The following is a 24800-nucleotide window of genomic DNA, read 5'->3' as shown; positions in this document are numbered from 1 at the left end:
AGCGATTGCCTTGTATCAGTGAGTGGTCACGCACTTAAGTGGCCGTGTCCGTGTATCACACGTACTCGAGAGTGCGCATGCACCACCTTATCTAAACAAATAGCAATTTTTACACAAAACTCAAAACTTCAAATATAGAAGTCAATAGTTAAAATAATCAATTTATGTTGAATCGCCTTTAAGTAAATATATTTAAGTATGCACCAACCAGTTTATTGATGAAGAAATTTTAGATCCAGATATATATCTAATCAACTGACAACTCGCGCACAGATTAATTAAATAAATAGTTTAATAAATAATACAATTAAAATCTCAAAACACGAGACGATTAGAGGGACACGCTCGCGGACCACGCGATGATTCGACTGCCGTGTGCGCTGCGCGGAGCCGGGTACTAGGCATGTAAACACGTAGTTGAGAGGACGAAGCCTAAATACAATGTTTTAAGAATAACACACATACACACGGCGCACAAACTAGTGCACTAAAATATTATACGTCACTTTGCTATCTGGGAGGTTTTACGTGATAAATAAGATGGTGGACATTAATTTCCGGCATTTTGTGCTAAAATATCACTTAGGGACAATTTGTCTACTCAAATTAGTAAAAACTTTGTGTAGTCTTTGAGTTAAAATATGAACTTGTCAAATCTGACAAATTCATTGACAAAATTAAATTATCTTGTCATTATTATTTTCAATCAAAATCTGTAGTGATAGAATGTCCTTTTCATAATAAAATGTTCCTCATTATATGTTTCGATGGCGGGCCATAAGAAGATCACCAAAAAACTATCGGAAAAAGACAAATTACCACCGGATCCACCGGATATTAACGTAAGACGCGTTTTTCGAGAGCCCGTCGCGCATTCTCGCGGAATCAGCCTAGCAGCGAAAGATTCAGAATGGATCGGCATGCGTACCGATTTCGCCACAAATGATTCAAACACACTCTCGTTATTTCCGGGCGTTAAATTTTCGGATAGCACGGAAAGCACGACGGTCATTACGAAACTGCTTGTTGGCCAAACGGCCGATTTCAGCAGCGTACAGAGACCACAAAGACTTTTTATTAGCAAAGTAACAGAATACCATAAATATTACGTATAAAAAACTAAAATTAATTGTGTTTGTAGCATTTGTCAACGTTGCGAGAACAACCCAGAGAGGAATTCAACCCAAGTGAGTCGGACGTGTCTTCAGTTCTAAAGACAACTACAGAACGCAACACATCCGGATCAGATGTAGAATTCTACGATGATGACGACGATGAACCAAAAAGAGCAACACACACCAAGCGACGCAAGAAAAAGTCTGATGTGAAGGTGATACCGGGTGAAGCAAGCAGTGTCAGCCTCATTCCAGCCATTCGTAGAAAATCAGGTTCCAGAATGCGTCAGTCCGACGAGAGCAAAACAAAGCCAGCGCCTCAATCGTCAATCATGATAAAAACATCTACAGTATCCAATGATGCCGATGATGAATATCAGTCACAGAGCGAGGAGATCATCGCTAGAAAGCACGAAGACCTTGACTAGGACATGAATATACATAGATTCAAACCCAATTCGTTACAATTGATTTATTTCTTCGTCATTTCCGACTTTATACAGCTATGTTCTGCCTTGGATGCAAAAATCTCATCCAAGCTGATGTCCCCTATCGAACATCAATATTTTTTCATATATATTTATAATCAAATATCAGTTACATGGAAGCATGTTTTTAGTACAAAAATCAATATGATTATGTTACCAAAAAAGGGGAGGGAGGTTGCAAAAACGGTCGAGTATCCCAAAGAACATTGATCAACATACACCCTAAGTAAGAGAGCTGCCATTGGTTCATTCAGTCATTAGAAAACACTATGCGATTAAATCTAAGACACAAAACGTCAAATTGAGGAACAACACGTTTTTTTTTTTTCTTCCTTCGAATGTGTGAAATATGAGTACGCACCATGTAAATGCTTATAAAATGCTACACCTAGTGACAATGATGATGATGATGTCATAAAACGTGTAAAAACTGTACACATTTCTGAATCGATTTGGTGAGCTGAGTCAAGCACAGTGCAGAGTGTGAGTGTTTTGCAACCGCATCCAGGGCCTACATCGCATCCTAATCAAAGTGAAATTTTGTTAATTAAAAACCAAAAGAAAAACATGTTCCAAACCCTACCCTTAAGTAATTATTGCTTGTCCCTAATAAGTAGGTATACACACTCTAAAGATAAATGCAAGAGAAACTGAGTTGCAACTCAATTTCTCCTGATAACAAAAAAAAATCTCATCCATAAAACATTAGATAAATGTATTAAATGTGTTTAGCTGCAAACGGCTTCAGTTGTCCTTCCTTCTTCTCAGATTCCCATCCCATTGTGATTATATATTATTTAGCTACGTTACTAATCTCGTGCGTTTGTCCGTAGTGTTCGCGACTTAAAATGAACTTAAGCGGTGTCGATCTCAGCGTTTGTTCGACCATACGTAGTGAATGCAGCGTCGCACCACGCCGAAATCAAAATCGCCGAAGAGCATATGTCATTGCGACTTCATACTGACCAGCTTCCTGCTGCGCGCCCGCACTTCCTGTCGCGTGTTGGTGTACTCGAACCAAAGCACATTTGGTATTAAAGTTGTGTCACGTAGGAGTAAAAACTCGGACATTTTCCTATAACAAAAGCAACAATTTAATTCACAAACATAAAAATTAACTATTATTTTATAGATAATATTATAATCATTGTAATAACACCAAAAACAATGAAGTTTTCATGTTTATTTATATAAATATTTACATTTTGATTACATAGGTAGCATTGTAGTTGACCCAGCGCTCTCAGCAGTCAGACAACTAATTGTACCTCTAAACGATACTAAATCTAACAATTTCTTGTTCATTTCCTGCGTTGAAATCACCGCACACTCTTCAGTCTTTTGCCAAACATCCTTCACATCCCAAAATTGAATCAGTCCATTCGAAGAACCCGAACACACGATTGTATCATTCGAACACCACAATAAATGCGTAATTAAAACAACATCCGGTGTTTTAATTTCATAAATTTGCTGGCCTTTCGTGAGATCCCAAATTCTAATACTTTTATCATCTCCAGCAGTGGCTAACATTTTTCCATCCTCGCTGAATGCGCTTGCGTAAATTGTCCCTGTACTACCGAGAAGTAATCTTACAGGACATGAATCTTCCATTGTCCACATTCGAATGGCTTTATCGCTTGATCCAGACACAAAATATTTTCCATTCGGATGAAACTGTACACTTGTAATTTCTTGAGTGTGGCCTGCGTATAGTCTTAATGGATATTTGCTTTCATAGCTCCATAATCTACAAGTGTGATCATACGACCCGGAGACAAATACAGACCCACAAGAACTCGGCGATAGACAATACACAGGATATTCATGCGCTTGATACGTCGTATGTAGTTGATAATCAGTCAAATTAAATAGTTTTATTGTTTTATCCTGACTGGCTGTTAATAATACATTACTCAACATTTTCATGTCGTAAATACTGCCGGAATGTTCGTAGAAAATCACATCTCCAACCGAATCTGTGTTGGGAAGTTGTTTTAAAGTCTCTATTGAGCTGAGGAATATCATATTGTCATAACTGTATGCACACATTCCTAAATTATTATCTACACAACCTGCAGTTGCATCTCCTTTCAGATTACCTAGGTTTACTGAATAAATTGGTGGAGGTCCAGTGTTAATCAGTGCTATGACATCTTTTAAATGTTCCACTTCATGTTCTACATCCATTTTGGAATCAGTCACACTCTCTTCACATTCAGGATCTTCCTCTTCTCTGATGTTAAACCACATTTGTATGATTTGCAGCAGTATCACATGACTGCTTTCAGCTAGATATTTCTTCAATGCTCGTACGGATTTACTGCACAAGTTCACACAGTATTTGTTTGATCTAAATGCTTCTTTCAAATTTGATGAATCACTCTGGCCTTGTAAGATTTTCAATAGTTTTGTTATTGTGTCATCACTGTTTAGTTTTTCAACACTTGGTAGGTGAAATTTGAAGAAGTGTGAGGTGGACTTCTGGAGGAGTTCCATGGATTCTTTATCCTTTTGTACTTTTTGATGTAGTTCAATGAAGAAGTGGCAGAAGAGTGGTGCTACTATTTTATGTAGATCTTGATGATCACTGCACTTATGCACAATGTCATTTATCCACTGAACAAATTTGGAGAACGTGTGCTCGATGATCATCGGATCACTGCTGAATGAAGAGAATGCGATGGAATTGTTTCTGCTGGTTTCATTTTGCACGGTCGCGTTGAGGATCATTTGTGTTTCGTTGATTTCGCGCAGTTGTGTGACGGCGGGATAGTTGCGCCGCTGCAGGTATGACTTGAGGGTTTGAGATAGTTGTTCGTTTAGCGGGAAACGATTTTCCATTGTTGGTACATGCATTAAAGAACTTTGTTTGTGAAAAGTTAGTGGCAAGAGAACTGACCAAAACAGACGATTGTCGCCTAACTTGTTAGGTTATGATTGCTGCTAACGGTAACGTTATAAAGGCTGTTTCACACCAAACAAGTCATACGTCGGTGCGAATATTGGTATGTAAATATTCGTTTATTTTGAAAGGAACGAACGAAAATGAATAAATCACTTGCATTATTGTGGTTAAGCTTAATTTTAAGCTTCGTGCATCCAAAGGGGTGTAATCATTGCAATAGGTAACATATATGGCCGCTTTTGAAAATATTCAATAACTTCACCAAGTTTTGTTTTAAATACAACAAAACAAAAAACAAACCAAAGTTTAACTACAAAGTTGATATTTCCGAACTTGGCACCAACGCAATATTGCCCATTCAATCGGAACAGATCAAAGTAATTATTGCATTACCTTCCTAATTTTAACTCTTATTCATGCCAAGTATTGAAATGTCAACTGCTGTCATGCTTACTAATGCAAATGCAAATGTAAACATTTCATTTTGATTTATAGGAATAGAAATAAGTAGACTTACCAAGATACAATTGTTGGAAAGAGTGGTGTGAACACAAGGTATGTTAATGTGAACCAAAATGTGGCAAACATCATGCCAACAACTGAGCCAAAAATAACTTGAGACACAGTGTGGTATTGCAAATATATCCGACTAAAGCAAACAATGACTGCCATCAAAACTGATGAGGATATTATGAGAAATTTGGACACATTCTCAATTATTGTATTATTGTTCAAATGATGTAGTCTGCAACAAGAAATTAACTTAACATATCACATAATCAGTAAAATATTGCTGACATACCTGATGAATACAAAATATATCACATATGTAGCAAAAAACCACACAAATTGTGCATGTGATGAGGGCATTCCATACTCATTATACTCACTGGACCTTGTCATTGGTCTGGGCTCTTGAATGGTGTGCTTAAGGAAATAATTCAAGCCCTCACTCACCAGTGTCCCCAAGAAAAATGTGATCTACAACAGATGATTGTTAATCCATTGACATACTTTCATATAGCTAGAATTAAGTTGTGCTTACTGTGTGTAAATCTCTTCTAAAGAGTATCAGCGTGACGAAACCTGCGCCTATGCCAAATGGAGCAAGGCTTATTAAAGCTAGAAGCTTGCCCACGGTATCCCCTGCAAGGAAATCATTGATGTTGATGTTTTGATCCGGACTGAGGTTAACAATAGAACATTCGCTCACCTTTCGGATACTCAACGAATGTCAATGAGAACGGCGTCCATTCTATTTCGTTATTAATCGGTTGTGTCAGATATGGAATGTTAATATCTACTGTGTCCATTTTTCATTTTCCTTATTAGCAAGGAGTGATGAATTCACAACTTCAGAATCATAACAGCGAACGAATAGCGTGCGACTGGCGCAGAATCCATAGACCTCCTACAAACATATGACACTGTGGCGTCTGGTTGGAACTATTGGAAGGATGGAATGGAAGGGACGCACAATATGCACGCATAGCTCAGTGGAAAGTAAAGGCAGACACACACTAGTCGAGTTAGATCGCATTCCGGAATATTTATTTTTATAATTTCTAATAATTAAAAATTAAAAAATTAGAAATTTGAATAATTTATTGTCGAATATTGAAGACAACGTGATTTTGAATACTTTATTTTAATAAAATTTTGTTCAATAATCACCACAGTTTAATTCGTTTTTGACATCCAATCATTACTTAAACTAAATAGAGATAACAAAAATAAAAATTCGGCATAAGATAAGATTTTAAAATATGTACTTTTGAAAGACAAAGATAATTTGCTGACGCGATTTTCTCTAAAAGGTTTATTACTTTAAGAAAACAACTTTTTGCATTTTCTTCATTCCATGAAAATGAAATATAAAATGGCATTTTATTCTTAAAAGTAGGGCTAAAAGAACTTGAAACCATTTATATTTTATGAATACGACTCACTTCTACCGCTACCCTTGTACGGTGCCCAGAATGGGAATCATTTCTACCGCTACCCTCGTACGGTGCCCTGAATCGAGTCACTTCTACCGCTACCGTCGTACAGTGCTCTGAATGGGAATCACTTATACCGCTAGCCTCGTATGGTGCCCTGAATCGAGTCACTTCTACCGCTAGCCTCATACGGTGCCCTGAATCGAGTCACTTCTACCGCTACCCATGTACGGTGCCCTGAATCGAGTCACTTTTACCGCTATCCTCATACGGTGCCCTGAACCAAGTCACTTCTACCGCTACCCTTGTACGGTGCCCTGAATCGAGTCACTTCTACCGCTAGCCTCACACGGTGCCCTGAACCAAGTCACTTCTACCATTACTCTTCTACGGTGCCCTGAATCGAGTCATTTCTACCGCTAGCCTCATACGGTGCTTTGAAAGAGAGTTATTTTTACCGGCACCCTCATACGGTGTCCTAAACACGAGTCACTTCTATCGCCACCCTGCTACAATACCGAATAAAACTCAACTAAATCAACCAAAAACACTTGGCCAAAAACTCTCGAACAATTTCCTAACATAAAAATCGTTATCCACTCCGAAGCAAGGTTTATTCTATTCTTAAAACTTGACCCCTTTTAATTTTCCTCTAAAAATCATGTAAAATTCACCATAAACAAACAAAGTGAAGTCACAAAGCCATGAAGGTCAGTACAAGTAAATATCCCCACATGAGCAAACACCTGCTAATTAACGCGTAATTCTACCCTCGTTGAGAACACATAGACCATAGTTGAGGTCGATTTTCAGTAACTACCAGAATCTTGACCAAACAACAACTTGTAACAAACTCAGCGCAACATTTTCCAGCAAAATATTTCAAAATGTACAACAATAATATATCAGTAAGCCAATACCTCGGCGAAGACATGGAAAATTGGCAAAAACCCCGCAAGTCTATCTTTCTCACCGGAGCTAATTTCCAAGGAGATGCTAATTATAAAAAAGTTGCACCCGCACCAAATGCCGCTGTTGTTCTCCCACCTGAACTTCAACGGCGACAGGAATCCGAAAGCATGGTCTATGACCACCTCAGACCAATGATCATGGTTTTACGCATTCTGGGAATTTTTCCCATTGCAAACATCTCCAAAGGAATTTATCGCCTAACTCCTGCACTAATGGCATATTCAGTGTTTCTATTTGCACTTATTTTTGGCTTCATTGGTTATATCAAATGGGATAAGGTGGATTTTGTACAATCCGCTGAAGGGAGGTTTGAAGAAGTTGTAATCGAGTATCTTTTCACCGTGTATTTAGTACCAATTGTATTGATGCCTCTATCATGGTTGGAATGTAGACGATTGGGTATGGTGTTAATGGATTGGGGAAAATTTGAGAAAATTTATGAATCTGTTGAGAGTAAGAAGTTACCGTTGTTCGGCGGCAATAAACCGTTATTGATAACTTTGGCTTTACCGATTTTATCGGGAGCTATCATGGTTGTTAATCATATTACAATGGTTAACTTTAAATTCGTTCAGGTGGTACCTTATTGTTTCATCAATATGATTACTTTTGTTCTTGGAGGGTTCTGGTACCTTCATTGTGAGGTTATCGGCAGTGTTGCAACAGTGTTGGCGGAAGATTTTCAACAAGCTTTGAAACACATTGGTAAATTTTGATTTAAAAAATTCAAAACAAATAAAAAATTTTAAAAATATTTTTAGGTCCTTCAACACGTGTGGCTGAATTTCGTAGTCTTTGGATGCTCTTGGCTAAAATAACTCGCGATGTGGGCAATGGTACAGGCTACGTGTTGATTTGCCTCAATCTTTACCTTTTCCTAATCATTACTCTGACAATTTATGGACTGCTTTCAACAATGCAGTATGGTTTTGGAATAAAAGATGTGGGCCTATGTGGAACTGCTGCCTTTTTCGTCGCGCTACTCTATTTTATTTGCGACGAAGCTCATTACGCGTCTAATTGCGTAGGAAACATATATATATATAGTGCACAAAGCGATCAATAAATTTGTCGCTCATTAATTTATGTTACACACGTTTTAATTGCAGGTGCGGGTAAACTTTCAAAAGAAACTGCTATTGGTCGAGTTGAGCTGGATGAATGATGACGCGCAACAAGAGGTGAACAAATAGAAAATATAATTAAATAAACTTAAAAAATGAAGAAAAAAAACTGAGCAATTAATGAATTTTTGATTGAATTGTTAGATCAATATGTTTCTTCGAGCGACTGAAATGAATCCGACTGATATGTCCCTAAGTGGATTTTTTGACATGAACAGAAACTTGTTTAAATCAGTAAGTACAAAATTACTGCAATAACAAAAACTTTTTCGCCAATTTTTCGAAATACAAAAATTGACACCTTAATCACGGACGGCCAGAGCCGTGACTAAAGTACTTTACTATTAATACATACTTATCTCTTTTTAGTTGCTGGCGACAATGGTAACTTACCTGGTCGTGCTACTGCAGTTCCAGATAAGCATCCCTGAAGATATGCCAATTCCGAATGCAACCATTACGACACCTGCACCAAAATAATATTTTAAATATTAATATATTAATTTAAAGCTCAAACTTAGTCTGTATAGAAAGATTACACTTATTCTTTTAGAAAAAGTTGAGAAGTAAATCTTTAAAAGTTTTAATCAAAAGTGTGTAGTAACTTTATACATACCTATCTCTTACAAAGCACCCCCGCCAGACTAGAATGTTTAGCATTACTAAGGGTGTGCGTTGCGATACGATAAAGTGGGGGTGAATTCGGCGCCGCGTCGGACGCCGCATCAGCGTCGGTTAGTAGTCGTCGCGACGCGCTCTCCTGTTCACCATCGCGACGCCCCACGCATTCCCAACTCAACTGCGTAATATTCACGTGGTTTATTACGTAAATTCACCTGCAAAAGACACAAACATTATAAATTAATTAAAATTAAAAAAAATTACATTTATATTTCATTCTTTTAAATAATTAATTAAATTTTATTATAATTCTTATTCGGGTGGAAGATATGAAGTTGAAGTTGATTGAAAATCGATTTGTAGACAAACAGAACCGGTGGAACGCGGAAATGAGGTAAATCTAAGAACTTGTCAATTTATATAAGGATTCGTTCAAGTGCAAGAAGGGTGAATGGACTCCACAACAACCACTTCAAAAATAAATGACTACAAAATCAAAATATTCGTGAATTACTTAAATTTAATGAACAATTCTGTGGAGTATGTGGATGAGAGTAGAAAATATACGCAGAAAAGACTCGAAATTTAAGAAGAGAAAAAAGTGCACGGATAGTGATGTTGTGGCCGAGTTTAATTTTGGTTTTATTCATTTCTATTAGAAATAGTTTTGCTTATATCGGTAAGTAAATTTTACATTTTACATTTAAGTTTATTCTAACAATAAACCCAAGGACATAAAATCCTTTCTTATTCTTTCTGCTTCAAAGTTAACTACACGTGAGTTATGTGCCTGAAAGGATCACGTGAACTCCCTTAAAGGAACAGTAGTGACGTGCAAATTTCATTACGCGATTACATTTGTTCCCGTATCTCGTTTCGCAGCATCCGTTTACAGAGGGCTTCAACTTTCCGTCTTCCATCCCCCTGCTGACTATTGCCTTTCTATTGCTCACCGTACTTGTTATTCACTGCTCTGAACATTGTACGTTTTACTCCACTGTTGTGCCCTTTGTGTAACCAACCTGTTTTTATACTCCATGTGCACCCTATACGATAGGTGCCCTTTTGAGCTCTGCACGCATCCTGCACTCATGTAAAATTTACTTTTCCATTTCCGAAATTTCATTCCCGGAAGATTTCATTGCAGAAATTTGATTTTTAACGCTTGTGTATTGTTGGGATCAATAAAAGTCGAATAAAATATTAGATACGTGTGTATATTTCCTGTTTCCTTGAATTTTCTTCGGGTTTTTGCAAGAGTGTGTATTAATAGAAGCGCCGATGATGATTTATCGTTTCGTTTGCGCTGAATCTGTCGAGACGCGGACTGAATATTCGAATCTTCTTTTCGACAATATTTATACAAAGTCAGATGTTTATCATGCTACTGCTCTTATAATCTTATAAACTAGAACATTTTATCGTCTCGAAAAAAACGTTAAATTTAAATGATTCACATGATTTTTATATAAATATTTATCAATAAATTCGTTTCTTTTAATTTCAGAATATGTAGAAGTGAGTAACTGTGCCAGTTGTCAAATGATGCTCACCTGCAGACATCTTAGTTCTGTGATAGCAATTTTTAACGCCACTTTTCAACCCTACGATGATGAATCGTCGTTTTTCGATGACGTGCATAGATTTCAATTGTTTCCGCGCTTGGCGTTAAATCGAAGGTAAGATATTTTTAGTTTTATAATAAAATATCACCCAAAATTGTAGAAAAATCAGCAGGATTTACACTTGAGTGCAATTGCAATTTTCTAAACCATTTTACAAGCAATGGACGTTTAGTGTAAGTGTTATTGCATGACTTTCAGCAGCTATCTCTTGGCGACACATTTACAGTGTGATAAATGTTGAGAATTTAGAAAGAAGAAGAAAATTCGAGAAATGCACTTAGAGGATAATAAAGTGTAGCGTAGCAAACGCAGCATTAGTAGCAGGGTGGTCATGTTACATGTGTTTTATTTGCGAGATAGAAAAAGTCAGGAAGGCAAAGATGCGAAACAAAAGTGCAAGAAAAATGTGCGGTGGCGATTTATTGATAGCGGAAAACATGCGGGTGCCGAGGGAGATGCAAGGAAAAGATGCCATAATGCACATTATATGATAAATGCACAAATAGTATACAAAGCGATCTAATAAATTCCCGATTAGAAGTTCTTGCCATAATTTTTACTGCAATTTACTTTATTTATATAAAAATGAAAATATTTATTTAAACACCCAGTAAATATTGAAATTGAAAATGATAAACTGCCGATACGCATTGATATTGTTTCCTTTGTTTGCTTCCTTCCATATTTGGTTAACAAAAATAGTTTTCTCTTTTTCAACATTTTCCCAATTTTCACACAAAATATATTGCTTCTTTTGGGAAAACACGACCCTGAATACGGTCAGATTGCGGTGAAAATTGCGGTTTCAACCCATTCAACGTCTGGCTACCAGCAACCGGAGATTCTTGCAATATGAGATTGTAAATATTGATTTGAGTTTTCATTTCTCCTGTGCTCAAAGTCAAGTTTGTCTACAGAATTTGATATCGAGCAAATCCAACTGAACATTCTCTAACCCTAATAATCCCAGCGCATTCAAGAAAGAAGAAATGTAAAACTGTAAGAGGGAAAGTTAAAACCTACAAAAACCACTCAGTGGCAAGAAATGCAGGAAGGATATCACCATTTTTAACAAACGACGGTGACGGGTCTTCCTGAGTTGCCGATTGGGGCCGACTACCAGTCTAGCCAAACACGGTCCAAGGGGCAATAAAGGGGCGGCAGACGTCGGCACAAATGAAAACCGGAAAACATTTTTGATCAAAAGTAGAAATGAACATGATACGAACTAAAATATATAAAAATACACAGAAAAATCCACGAAGCAATTAGATGATGTCATTTTATAACAAACATTAATAATTTACTAAATATATAAAAAAAACTAATGGCTGGCATATTACTATTAATATTACTTGCGTTGTGTGTTTTTTAACCGTTTTGCTCGTCTGAATCACGGCTCGTTTGCTACATGATGACAGTCATTAATTAGCGTAGAACGAACCTCTACCAGAGCGGAAATTGATACATTAAACACATTAATAACCAGCGACACGGACGGTTTTAGTAAACAATTTGTATGGAAATTGAGGTCCACAAAAAGACACAAATTAATGACATCATTTTCCACGAAGCCACTGGAACTGCAACTGGGTTATATCGTGATACAAATTAACGAGGACATATTGTAACAAAACGTCAATAAAAACAAAGCAAATAACCGAGAACTTTAATGAAGTCCTAAAATAGAAATATTACTGATACTGGTAACTCGTTTTACGAGTTTGATGTATAATGAAGTTTAGTGATTTAATTTTATGAGAATTACGTAAAATTTATACGCGTATTTTATAGATGTTGATTTTGGACAGTATAAACTCGAAGGTTATAAAACTGTAATTTTATTTGAGGTCAAGCAAATAAGAAATATTTAAAAAATCAAGAATAAATAGTGAATTATATATCAGGTGCGCTAAACGGTACTTTAACAATGTATTCACTGTATTTCCACGTTTAGGTTTGGTATTTGAACTTTTTAAGGTCCATCCCGCGAATAAAGTTCTTTAGTCACGGCTTTGGGTGTCCGTGATTAAAGTATCACTTTTCGTGTCTCTAAACCGTGGAAAAAGTGAAAGTAGAAAAAATATATTAAAAAAACAATTGTAAAATTAATTTAAAATGTGCTAAAGCAATTAAGTGTTTATTACTCACACAACCACGAAACAAAATTAAATTCCTGAATGTATCACTCGACGTGATAGTTAAGAAACGAATATAAATGACACCGCAATCAACTTGTTGTTTTCTTTAGACACCAGTCGAGATCCGAATCGTCCTCGAGTGACAAAAACAAAACAATTCGTTCTCCTTGTTTTTCTTTTCTCATTGCAATTACTTACACAATACCAGCACACTTGTTTGTTTTCTCTTTTACTCGAAACTTTTATTGTTCTTTGGAAATTCTTACCCGTAGTGGTTTTTCTCATTAATTCACAACGTTTGTATCTCAAATAAACTTTTTATATCATTTATATTATAGTCTAAACTTAAATAGTAAATATATAGATGTGAAGGTGTTATAAACTACTCAAATTAATGGCCACTATTTCCTCTAATGATTGTAACTGATGAAAAACTAAGAAAAACACCAGGAAACTAATGAAACTCCTAAAAGACGTAAATTATCACCTGCCGCTGACAAATAAATGATGATGCTTTTAGAGTGTTGTTTGTGCTTTTATTTAATTGCTTTCAAAAGCAAGCGATCTGTTTGCGTTGTCATCGTTGATCCCGAATAGTTTTCTAAAAGTGTAACACGTAACCCGTAAGACGATCAATGTGTATCTGTTGATCTGCGTTAAAAATAACTATCGACACAAATTCGAACTGTATAGTTCAAAGCAAGCGTTTGAAAAATCCATTTGCTGTGCCACGAATGCCATGAGTACCAAGCAGACGTCTCCTTTGATCCATGTTGAGTAATTACTCTTATCAGGAGTGCATCAAACCAATAGCAGCGTGCGTGTAAAAATGTAATAAAGAACAGAAGCGCCATTTAATTACGATTGTTATCATTCATCATATTATCAGTTTATCCATTTACGAAAACACTTTGTGATATATTGATAATATTGAACTAACTTACCAATAAATGCTTTCAATATGTTGATAGAAGGGCAGTATCGATTGATGGCGATGAAATAAATATACCGAAATATAACGAAAACAGAGTTGAAACTGTGTTGAACTGTAGAAAAGTGCGTGTTGCGTGGCCAAACTATTTGGTTTCTAGGCATGAACGACAACAGCTAACTGAAACTATCGGAAATTGGTGGTGGAGAAGTAGAGAGAGAGAGAGAGAAAACAAAAGCAAGTGAAGCGCAAAGATGAACGGATAACTTCAGGAAGCGAGCGTCTGGTCAGTTGGCACAGTATGCCAACAGCTGACAAAATGATTTGACACAAATCAATATCTATTAAATTTAATGAAATTTTTGCATTTAGAAAATATGACTTCTAAAACAAATTTACTAATGTTTTACTTTTGAAGAGCCAGTTTTTTCATGGTTTTGAGACACGAAAAGTAAAATTTTAATCACGAAGAGGCAAAGTCGTGTCTAAAGTGCTTTATTCGTAATATACTTTACTAATTTTGCTAAAAACAGCATTTCTGTTTTTCTATGTAATATTTACTCTATGAATGCGCAGTCATTTTTAAAATCAGAATAAAGTACGTTGTAAAATACAAAAGAGCATCATCATAAAACAGAAAGCAACCCACAAAGCAAAAACCTTTAACCTCTGTGTCTAACCTCATAACTTTTTTTCTCTTTCGGTTCATGCTTCATGCATCATTAGGGTGGTCCTTAAAATGCATTTTTTTGAATTTCTTTGCTCCCAGGGGCTTAAACGCTTTCAAATTAATAAAAAAAAAATTCCTGAAAATTTGAGCTCTTAATATTAACTTTAAGATAGTCCGCACTCTCAGATAAGGTTTTTATGGGGATTACTTGGCAGAAAATGGATTTTAAGTAACAAACCGTGACATATTTATTGTAAATTTAATTCTCCATGTAAAAAATACCTCATACATATTTACTGCACCTATTGACTTGATACTATTTAGAATATATAGCAAATAATTGCAAATAGGAGTTTATTGTTCAATTTTTATCAGAATATAAGCAATATTATGGTGATACTCGAAAAATATGAAAAAAGATTAGGGCTTAGTATTCGAATAGTCAATAGGTGCAGTAAATATGTATGAGGTATTTTTTACATGGAGAATTAAATTTACAATAAATATGTCACGGTTTGTTACTTAAAATCCATTTTCTGCCAAGTAATCTCCATAAAAACCTTTTCTGAGAGTGCGGACTATCTTAAAGTTAATATTAAGAGCTCAAATTTTCAGGGAATTTTTTTTTATCGATTTGAAAGCGTTTAAGCCCCTGGGAGCAAAGAAATTCAAAAAAATGCATTTTAAGGACCACCCTAATGCATCATGCATCATGTTTCATGAAGCATTATACTTCACTTTATGCATTACTCTCCCTTTTTCTTTTTTGCTTTTTACTCTATTGACCAAATAAAATATAAACTGCAACACCCTATATAAGTATAAAAATGTAAGTACTTGTTTCGCTTGGTTTCTTTTCACTTCCTGTTTACATAGTAAAACTTTCAGACTTCGCATGCTGTCAAAATTCGCACCAAACATTTCCAAACTTCCCAGTTCCCTTAATGTTCACATTACAGACACGTGTATCACGTACCATCGTATATACTGATAAGAAAACGAAGTGTGCCCAGAGGATATTTACGCACGTGTCACTCCCACGTGATAAACAAAAATATACAAACTCATATGTAATAACAATAATATCTTGTTAGTAAAATAAATAAATTATTAAAAATGTAATAAATTAAACTTTAAAATAATGATAACTTTAAAATATGATAAGCTATATGTCTGTGATGATAAACTAGGTTAAAACATCTGTGAAAATAAAATTGCTTACAATAACCTTCAAGAACAGGGTCATGCTTTATGCATTTATGTAGACTCTAGAGCAGAGTAAGTCCTTGTACAAACTCCTCCAGGACCCTCAATTTTTCAATCGTGTCCTTGGAGACCTACAGACTCGCACCCTCTTCAAATTAGCTCCCAATGGAATAGAAACTGCATAAACTGCAACCCCATTTCTCACAACCCTCAGAAATATTCTTCTTAGATGTTATGCTCGATCATTAACATCTAAAATCTAGATACCACGGAGCAGTTGTGTATGATACATGAAATATTATTCAACTTTTTTGTTTTTATTTTTTTATGGAACACTATGAATATGGAATAATTTCTAACGAATGATCGATGTGTCGATTGCACATTGCACATGCACACGACTACCGCAGGGGTGATTAGGTGGTTGGGCGCGTTTGGTAGTAAAATGCACAAGTAGAAATTCACCCCATGGCAACAACCACCCCCCGATTTTTACGATGCACATGCACAATACAATCATTCTTTTGTTTCACTTCAACTAAAGATGACCGTACGAACGTTTCACGCTGGATTGAAACGCATTGGCCGTTTTGAGCACGCGTCAAAATCATTAACCGCCACTTAATGCCCTACAGGCTATGACATTATAACAAACTATTATTAAAAAACTTTCATTTGCCCGCGACTGCGTCCCCATAGTTTTTAGTAAAAACGGAATTCTATAATTTTTTCTTATTCTTGACTCTTGACTAGTATGTGCCGATTCCATCAATAAGATGTCATCCTTTATTTAGAATTCTTTAAGTCATCATTTTTGATATCTTATCAGTTATTCTGCTATTCCGAACATAGATCAATCCAATTAATCAAAGATCTTCAAAATCTGTGCAGCTGTTCTTGAGTTATAAATGTTGTAACGTACGTTTGTTTCTTTTTCATGTATATAGATAATTATCTGGTATTTTTAGAACAACTATGAAATTTTTAGCAATTTTTTAATGAAATAAATTCATGGAAATACATTTAGATATGTCAAACTAAATTAGAGAGTGCAATCCTCGTAAATTTAAATTTTCTAATTTTATAAATTTGGGGTGCATTAAATTAATTCCAACGCGTATAAAATGGAAAATTAATTGATCGCACGCATAGATAAACCGCAGCACATTAGCATACACATTTGTGTAGATAGATCGCCGATTGTGTTTGGCAAACTGAAAACACTGAATTTACATTTTCACCCTGCACGATTTGCATTTCAAACTAATTATTAACACTACAAATAGTTATGTGAAGGAGATTAGCAAACAACACCAGGAAAAAAAAACTACTAGACTCATGATACAAATGATTCAATTAAGTTTAACAAGAATTTTTTGAACATGCATTTCAACTATTAAGAATAATTGAATTGTAAAATTGAATTATTAGAAAAATAAGTTTTAACACGTTGTTAAGTTGGCTACGCACAAGAGAAATCTCATAAATAACATGTAAATCCCGAACGGAATGCAAATATCGGTGTTCGGTGCTATTAACTGAAATTTATCTACGCGCGGTTGAGGTTGGTGCGTGCTGATCCTTTAAAATTGCTGATTTATTCCAAACAACGGGCAAAAACCCAGAATAACAAGAACTGGACAATAAAAAAATCCTTTCACGTAAAAATTATTCCAACTTCCAAGATTAAACCATAATAATTCGTTTTGAATAACAATTTAATACAAAAGATAGTTAATTTATTATACATTGTAAATAAGTAAGCTCAATGCAAAACAAAATCCGAAAAAAGAACGTAGTTAAAGATTAGAACATAAGAAAAAAGTAAAAGAAACAAAATGAATGGTAATGGAGGAATAAAATTTTATATGAAGTCACTTTGCTTTGCGATAGCTAACACATCTGCCGGTCTATTACCCAGAGAGCTTTGCCAACGACTATACAAGTATAAAAACTCCTTAAAGAAAATTGTTATGCGTTGCCTCGTCTCGCATAACAATCCTTTGAGAGATAAATAAGAAAATAACTAAATGGACGATAAAATCTTATATGTTTAGTGTTATTCTACTTAGTTTCATCTTAAGTATGATAAAAATAAATCAATGTATCAGAATATGCGAGTATCTTCAAATACTCGAAAACTTTCGATACTTTTTTTTCTTCATTTGTGCAAGGTCTAGGCTTTTAGTTGATGCGTGAATTTAACGATAAAACGTTTTTTATCTCTTCCGCTCAACACGAAAATCCCTCGATAGGAAAAATGGCATTAAAGGATTATTGCCAAAGCTGCAAAAGCTAAATCTTATAAAAACGTATCTGTTAGTTTATAAACGATTACGTTTTTTCGCTTTTGGACGCGTTTCCAATAAAACAATGATGGAAAAGCAAAAGCAGAAAAACGAAAGGATTTTCACATCTACTACGCATCAAATACTATTAAAAAGAGTAATAACTATAAATTTTCAGATTTCCTATAGGCTTTAACGCTTTGAAATGTAATATTCGTTGAGCACGCAGAAAGAGAAAAGTTATTTCCTTGCCAAAACTGTTTTATACCTTTTTTCTTCTTCAAGGTTATTGCCAAGAAAAAAATTATGGCATATAAATTAAAAACCTCGAAATTAAATTAATTGATAATTCAAATTTATGACGGTTTGTGCATTATGAAAATCAATACCTGTGAATGTTTGCATTTAATTAACAGCAACGCAAACATGAATTGCTTTGGCGTTTAGTGCGAACCCCAACGCATTTCTTACTTTTCGCCTTGTTAATTGCAGCAGGAAATTAAAACGAAGTGAATGTAGAAAGGGCGTTTAAATTAAATTTTCAACATAAACGCCAACATAAATTCCTTATAAATTTGATTATGATTTCAAAGTAAAACTAAAATGCAAATAAAAATTTAATATATCAAAAGAAATGCATTTTACTATAATTACTTTTAAAATACTACTTTTTCTACGGTTTCGAGACACAAAAAGTGATACTTTAATCACGGGCAGCCAAATATACACAAAAATAAACATAGAAATAAACTGGAAGTAGGAAAATAGAAAAAAGTAAGAACCAACACTTTAAAATTGTGACAGTATTGATTAAAACATAAAACCTTACGTTTAATCAATACACATTTAACTAAAATACAAGCATTAAAAGTATTACAACATTAAACTTGCATTTCCTGCAATGTGCACGCGTGCCTGTCGACTGTCGATAATCGCCTCATTTGATATTATAATTAAGCCATAGCCTACCACCCAGACGACAAGTAAACCAAGTCGACCCTCTTTTTATGTGTTTGCGACAGTTATTTCCTCCCCACGGCGTATAATATTATAATATTTTAATGAAAACGCAATGTGCAATGTGTCCAATGCGCCCAAAAATGTAACATGCCCACTTTTCATGAATAGCCTTCTGATAACTAGGGTAATCATGATGATGACGATTGCAACCGACAAAAACCGAATAAATACCACGGAAAGAAAGAGAAAATGCATATCAAAATATGCCATCAACAGACTAGTTAATCTAAAATAGAAATAGAAAAGAAATTCAGTCTAGACGCAGATAAATCGATAAAATAAAAAATAATTGAATGGAGAATATGGCTGGTCATAGGAGGAAATTGAACAATAGGCATATGTCATGTGCAGAAAAAATATATGACCAATAAGATAAGATAAGATTAAATATCTTCCACTCTCAATACAAAACCAATATTTTATGTTCTAAACACTCGGTATATAATAAAATGTGGGTGAATATAGTACGTGTGCATAACGAATCAATCGTAGGACACACTTTTGCAAACCGTGCATTGTATGCTTTACCATTTCGCACCCCAAAAACGATTGTGGTGTCGCACCCTTACGTGCATAAAATCCCTGACCCTGCCTCTATTCTACACCACCCTATGACCCAGCGTGACGACGGTGAGTGTGTCGCAAGGGGTGCCAAAGGCAAGTGCCGTCGAAATGATCTTAATGTTCGTCCTACTGCCCGATAACTTATATTAGCATTCAATATGCTATGCATCTGACGCCTAAATTTAGTATTAAAATTAACATCGGTGACGATTGACGCATTGAAGTTTTAGAATAATGAAGAAATTAACAAAAGGTCACAAGGGGAGTAGAAGAATAATGTTCTGCGGAGCATAAGGCTAATTTTCTTTGGTTTCTAATTCAAAAGAAGGTTTAACCTTGATATTACCCTTGACATTATTTTCATTATAAAACCTTTTGTAAATTGAATGAAAGAATGAAAGTTTAAGGTCAGTGCGTGTAATAAAAGTTTATTGACCTGTTATTAAATGCGGTTGGAAGTTGAATTATAATGTTAATTGTAATAATTTTGTTTTAGGTGTTCAGGAGTGAATCATTGCAGTTTTGTGCTGACAGAAGACTGCCCGGGAGCTGCCCGATGGGGTTCGGGTAATTTCACTGTGAAATTTGCATGCGTATCAGGTAAGCACTAATAATTAAAAATTTGATGAATTAACATCTCAAACATGGGCGTTAATTAAAACTTTTTGATTAATCTCTCAATTAAGTCTAAAAATTAATATTTCACGTGGTTTATAAGTAAAATACCTAAGGGTAAGGGTAGAAATAAAGTTTATCGATTCGGATGAATGAATTTATCAACCTTTAGCGAATAAAATCAGTTCCAAAGGGAATTTCAAAGCAAAAAGATAAAAAAATATATAAAAACTACAAAAAAAAGCAAAAATAGACAAAAATGTCACAAAATTCAAAAGAATATAAGGGATTAAAGTAATAAATTATGTGATTGACCAAAATACATGAAACGTGTATGATGACAATGAATTTTCCGCATGTGAAAGTTTCAAAATCCGTCAGATGAACGAAATTTCACGCCGCGCTTAGAACCGCTACGTAACCACGTAGCTGACTGTCAAAAAAAGGGGCGGACATTGTGAATGCAGACAGATGATGACCGTAGGAATAAAAGTGCGTGTAATGTGCGTGCAATGTGATGATCGCATCATAAAATTAAATTCGTTAGACTCGAAGAGAATAAACAGAAATAAACAGTCAGTCCATGGACGGTTTAGTAGAATTAATGAAATTTTGTTTTCGGTGCTTTCAGAGCGGATTATTAGAGATTATTTTAATGGAAGGGCAAATAATGAAATGCTGCTGCTAATCTGAGTACTAATGGGGAATTTTGTTTCCAGAATATAATTTATTTTCATTAGGAAGACCTTTATTTTGTTTAATCTTGTTGATTTGGTTTTTAACGTGTTATTATGTATTTTTTATAAAACCAAATTTAAGGGTATATTAGAGACAATTTTTTTGAATGACTCAAACCGATCTGATCGGAGAGAAGAGCGAGAAACCTGAAAACCTGCGACTACCCACTTTGACCACCCGGAGACGACTGACCTGCGTGACGGGTTCACTTAACTCACTTGGTGACCATACCCCCACCCCTTCTTCCATCCTCCACCACTTGTATTCACTGGTACCCCACCTCCTACATTCGTGCGTGATCAACCATGTAGGTAGTACCTGCACTCCCCCACCACTTTTTGCGGGTCACCCGCAGGCATAAAAGGCAAGCACGCAGTGCGCCACGCGCTCAGTTGTGTCTAAGACATCCAGCAGCTAAGTCGCAGTCCTCAAGGTTCCTCCCTTTACTCTCTTTTGGTATTGGGTTGTGTTTTGTGCATGTACTGACATAAATTCCTCTTTTTATATCCAAACTCTTATGATTTCAGATCGTCGAATTCGACGCTACTGCAACGATAATATAACCCTCCCAGGCCCAGATGTTATCGGCATTTCTGAAGGCCTAATCCGCAACCCCGGCTACCCCAATTACTACCTCGGCAAGGAGGAGTGCCGGTGGCGTATTCGCGCGCCCCCTTTGCAACAAATCAAACTCACTATCTTAGATTTATCACTAATAGGTAATGACCCTCTCAAAACCTCATCTTCCTAAATGAATATTTCTAAAAATAATACTAAATATTTTAATAGCAACAAATAACGACCCGGATGATTGCGTCGACCTCTTCGAAGTGAAAGAAGTGGACAACTCGATTTTCTCCTCCTGCAATGAGCAGGAACCCCTCCGCGAGTTGATTACGCTCAGCGACAGCGTTGATATTACTCTGCGTGCTTCAGAAAGTTTAGTTGCACGACGAGGTGTTCTTGTACATTACGCCGCTGTAGGTTGTGCCACCCCTGCGTCTCCCAAAGATGGCTACCTAGTGTATCGAAATGACAGCACAGCGGTCTTCACATGCAGTGTAGGTTATGTTTTTGCGGACACATTGGAAAGAAATCGAGAGATTCAGTGTCAAGGACATCGGTGGCAAGAGAAGCTTCCATTAGCAAATTGTATAAGTAAGTATTACCTACACATTTTAAATTAAAATAATTAAAAGTTTAGACATAAATAACTAAACAGTTTGGTTTGTCGCAAACAAAATTGTTAAACCATAATTCGCTTTTTGAACTTTGACCAGACAGTATATCTCAAGTCTCAATCATGAATAAAAGCAGCTCTTATTCGCATTGAAAAATATTAAGAATTGAATACTTTAAAATAATATACAACAACAGTGCTTGAAGCTTGAATTCGCTGATTGTTCGTGTGTTACGGTGTGTAAATATGTTGAAAAGAGAACGACGCAGCAGAAATTGTTAACGATGTTAACTCTGGTAATGCGGTTATAGTAATGCAAACGAGTGGATGACAATACAAACCGGGAATATACAAACATAATAAACTATTGTTACTCATAGAAAATTATTAGTCGCAGAACGAACGACCGTGAGTCCTGATCGTAACACGCAATAGTTGGTTTTTGAACGTACGCGAAACAACACAGTGATAATTAGATAAATTCCGCGAAATCTTACAGAGATTTATCAGGAAAAGTCGTTTTTTACACGTTCTTATAGTGATTTAAAGTTTTAAAGACAAAAATTACTAAATCCAGATTAGTTGTTGAAATAATTGCTGTTTTGACGACAAAAATAACTAATTTTACACTAATTCATGTGATAATTAGTGATTTAAAATCAAGAAATATCACGGAAATACCCAATTAAAACAGGTAAATTTATTTTTAACCTACTTTGTTGATATTAAAACGAAATAATGAGTTTCTGCAACCAACTAATCTAGTGTAAAAGCAATTCTAGCCTATTTTTCTATTACCTAACCTCTAAAAGATTTACCACCGCGCAGGCACAGTAAACTCCATCTACCGGTATTAATACATAATTTCCACCAATGTTGGCAACCCGAAACACATCCAAACTCAACATTTCTATTGGTATGCGCGTCAACCGCAAAGTTTAACGAACTTGAAGAGCGCTCAAAGCTCCAGTACGTTTACATTAGCATTTCAACGTTTGAAGAATGCTGAATGCAGACGACCCACATGCTCTTTTTGTGTCCGCCAGCGACCAATCGCGAGGGGCTCGCCGCGCTCCTCCATATCGCTTACTTCAACAGTAAAAGCGGTGGCAGTAGTAGTCGTTTAGCGTAGGAAAGTACAAAGGCTTTCATTCATTGATTCGTAGAATCTTGCACAACTGACAATATCGGCAAATTTAAGTAAGAAATCAAACATAAGCACAACGTAATAATATAGGCAAGTTATTTCTCATTATTAAATCTAATTATTTAAAATTATTTGTGTTATCGTTTCAACCGTTTCAAGTTTCAAGCAAAAGCACGTGCTTTTCAAGTGGATATTCCCACTGAAAAGCGCACAACTCCAACCTGAAAATCGATAAATACTTTTTAAATGCAAACGCATGCCACCAGCGTGGAAATATTATCATTTCAATTAAATTATTGCGATAGAACATTGATTTATCTGTGTTAAGTAAGCCGCGAATGAAATTAATGATAAATACACATCGTGAAATAATAACAGTAGAGATAAACTGCTGATTGTAGTAAGTTAATTCCACATCCGCGAAATGAGTACAAGTATGCAACTACAGTGAATTCGACTGCGCAACGTAAGCAAAACGCGGCAATTCATCAACATATGCATGTTTTCATTTATAAATATTGAATATTTGGAAATTTATGAGAAGGTTATGTGCGCGCATGCTGTGCAACGCATTTACATACCCAGAATTTCAGTTATTTTCAATAATAACGCTTAATTTTGTTACTTTTCAGAGCTTTCTAGCACGTTAAAAGACTTATTCGGAAAATCTTCCGGTGGAGTCAACATGACAGCCAAAGAATCATTTTCAGGTATTTAAAACAAATATTTTAAACTTAATATCAACACTAAATGTATATTATACGTTTCAGATGTGTTGGTGCCAACAATAATCATCATAATGTTGTTTATTATCAATACAATAATCTTGTTCTTCATCTATCAGTACAAAAAGAGGTAAAATATTCTTATTCTTTTAAATCTGCTGCTAAAACTTTATATTATTTTGTATTTTACATTGTGTAGTTGTATTTTACATGTGCATGTATGTGCTTTTGTGTGGTTCAAATTAATCAAAAGTCTTACAAGATATTTTTACAGGAAAACTGCCTTATACACTGAGGAAGAGCTTGGCACAATGCCTGTGGGTTCATTGGGTTAGCTGCAGAGAATGTAAACATAAAATGCCTTTGAACATTGATAACGCGTCAATGTTTTCTCAATACCTAATGCAAAATTCGTATGTATGCATTTATGTACAAGTACAAGTAATTCTTTACTTGCACTTTATAGAAAACTATATGAAATATGTAATTTTTGTACTACTTGCTCTGATTATTACATAAATGTTGATCTTTTTATGAGAATTGAACCAAATGTATAATAAATTAAGAATATGAATTGAATCCTACCTGTTTTTGGATGAACACATCAACAAGTCACAACAAATACTGGATTATATCAGTGTAGAGACTGTTTTCAAGAACTGATCAAGGACAAAAACGTTGGTAAACAACATTTGCAGTTTTCAGCGACATCCGTGGCGACACCTATCGACCTATAACAGAACTATTTTTTTATTCAAACAAAAGTTTAAAAGTTTAACCGT

At 35.4% G+C, this 24800-nt stretch overlaps 4 protein-coding genes across 7 annotated transcripts; 3 read left to right on the top strand and 1 right to left on the bottom strand.

The window, feature by feature from the left end:
* The first annotated feature begins 643 nt into the window (after positions 1 to 643).
* LOC135796330 (uncharacterized) lies at positions 644 to 1572 on the top strand. 2 transcript variants are annotated; one of them, XM_065308314.1, is made up of 2 exons: positions 644 to 842; positions 1142 to 1572. In XM_065308314.1, exons 1-2 carry the CDS (start codon positions 768 to 770, stop codon positions 1541 to 1543), a joined length of 477 nt encoding a protein of 158 aa, XP_065164386.1. In that variant the 5' UTR covers positions 644 to 767; the 3' UTR covers positions 1544 to 1572. The 2 variants fall into 2 exon arrangements, with proteins under 2 accessions (XP_065164386.1, XP_065164385.1); XM_065308313.1 differs by having other exon boundaries at positions 646 to 1085.
* Positions 1573 to 24697, bottom strand: LOC135796320 (dolichyldiphosphatase 1-like). Of its 2 annotated transcripts, XM_065308301.1 has the most exons (8): positions 24604 to 24697; positions 9164 to 9383; positions 8941 to 9013; positions 5725 to 5922; positions 5557 to 5657; positions 5314 to 5492; positions 5029 to 5256; positions 1573 to 2678 (listed from the first exon to the last, which is right to left on the bottom strand). In XM_065308301.1, exons 4-8 carry the CDS (start codon positions 5822 to 5824, stop codon positions 2549 to 2551), a joined length of 738 nt encoding a protein of 245 aa, XP_065164373.1. In that variant the 5' UTR covers positions 5825 to 5922; positions 8941 to 9013; positions 9164 to 9383; positions 24604 to 24697; the 3' UTR covers positions 1573 to 2548. The 2 variants fall into 2 exon arrangements, with proteins under 2 accessions (XP_065164373.1, XP_065164372.1); XM_065308300.1 differs by lacking the exons at positions 5029 to 5256; positions 5314 to 5492; positions 5557 to 5657; ... (2 more) ...; positions 9164 to 9383; positions 24604 to 24697 and adding an exon at positions 2806 to 5006 and having other exon boundaries at positions 2550 to 2678.
* On the top strand, positions 7263 to 9027 carry Gr63a (Gustatory receptor 63a). Its single transcript, XM_065307092.1, has 5 exons — positions 7263 to 8128; positions 8185 to 8447; positions 8533 to 8604; positions 8692 to 8781; positions 8917 to 9027. Exons 1-5 carry the CDS (start codon positions 7339 to 7341, stop codon positions 9025 to 9027), a joined length of 1326 nt encoding a protein of 441 aa, XP_065163164.1. The 5' UTR covers positions 7263 to 7338.
* On the top strand, positions 9351 to 24597 carry LOC135796326 (uncharacterized). 2 transcript variants are annotated; one of them, XM_065308310.1, is made up of 8 exons: positions 9351 to 9847; positions 10676 to 10847; positions 20110 to 20213; positions 21494 to 21685; positions 21756 to 22124; positions 23926 to 24003; positions 24064 to 24148; positions 24293 to 24597. In XM_065308310.1, exons 1-8 carry the CDS (start codon positions 9784 to 9786, stop codon positions 24351 to 24353), a joined length of 1125 nt encoding a protein of 374 aa, XP_065164382.1. In that variant the 5' UTR covers positions 9351 to 9783; the 3' UTR covers positions 24354 to 24597. The 2 variants fall into 2 exon arrangements, with proteins under 2 accessions (XP_065164382.1, XP_065164381.1); XM_065308309.1 differs by having other exon boundaries at positions 24281 to 24597.
* Positions 24698 to 24800: the final 103 nt, after the last annotated feature.

Source organism: Atheta coriaria, unplaced genomic scaffold, assembly GCF_025399875.1.
Source record: "Atheta coriaria isolate IRGN ID8LTWV9N9 unplaced genomic scaffold, Caltech_Dcor_3.1 hic_scaffold_7_pilon, whole genome shotgun sequence".
Lineage (NCBI taxonomy): Eukaryota > Metazoa > Arthropoda > Insecta > Coleoptera > Staphylinidae > Dalotia > Dalotia coriaria.
This window is presented reverse-complemented; position numbering and strand designations above follow the sequence as displayed.

Coding starts and splice junctions, on each gene's coding strand:
- LOC135796330 (XM_065308313.1), top strand. CDS start 768: ATGGCGGGCCATAAGAAGATCACCAAAAAACTATCGGAAAAAGACAAA. Junction 1,086..1,141: donor AAAGACTTTTTATTAGCAAA/GTAACAGAATAC, acceptor TTGTGTTTGTAG/CATTTGTCAACGTTGCGAGA.
- LOC135796320 (XM_065308300.1), bottom strand. CDS start 4,462: ATGCATGTACCAACAATGGAAAATCGTTTCCCGCTAAACGAACAACTA.
- Gr63a (XM_065307092.1), top strand. CDS start 7,339: ATGTACAACAATAATATATCAGTAAGCCAATACCTCGGCGAAGACATG. Junction 8,448..8,532: donor CTCATTACGCGTCTAATTGC/GTAGGAAACATA, acceptor TTTTAATTGCAG/GTGCGGGTAAACTTTCAAAA. Junction 8,605..8,691: donor ATGATGACGCGCAACAAGAG/GTGAACAAATAG, acceptor TTGAATTGTTAG/ATCAATATGTTTCTTCGAGC.
- LOC135796326 (XM_065308309.1), top strand. CDS start 9,784: ATGTTGTGGCCGAGTTTAATTTTGGTTTTATTCATTTCTATTAGAAAT. Junction 9,848..10,675: donor AAATAGTTTTGCTTATATCG/GTAAGTAAATTT, acceptor TTTTAATTTCAG/AATATGTAGAAGTGAGTAAC. Junction 20,214..21,493: donor GAAATTTGCATGCGTATCAG/GTAAGCACTAAT, acceptor TTATGATTTCAG/ATCGTCGAATTCGACGCTAC.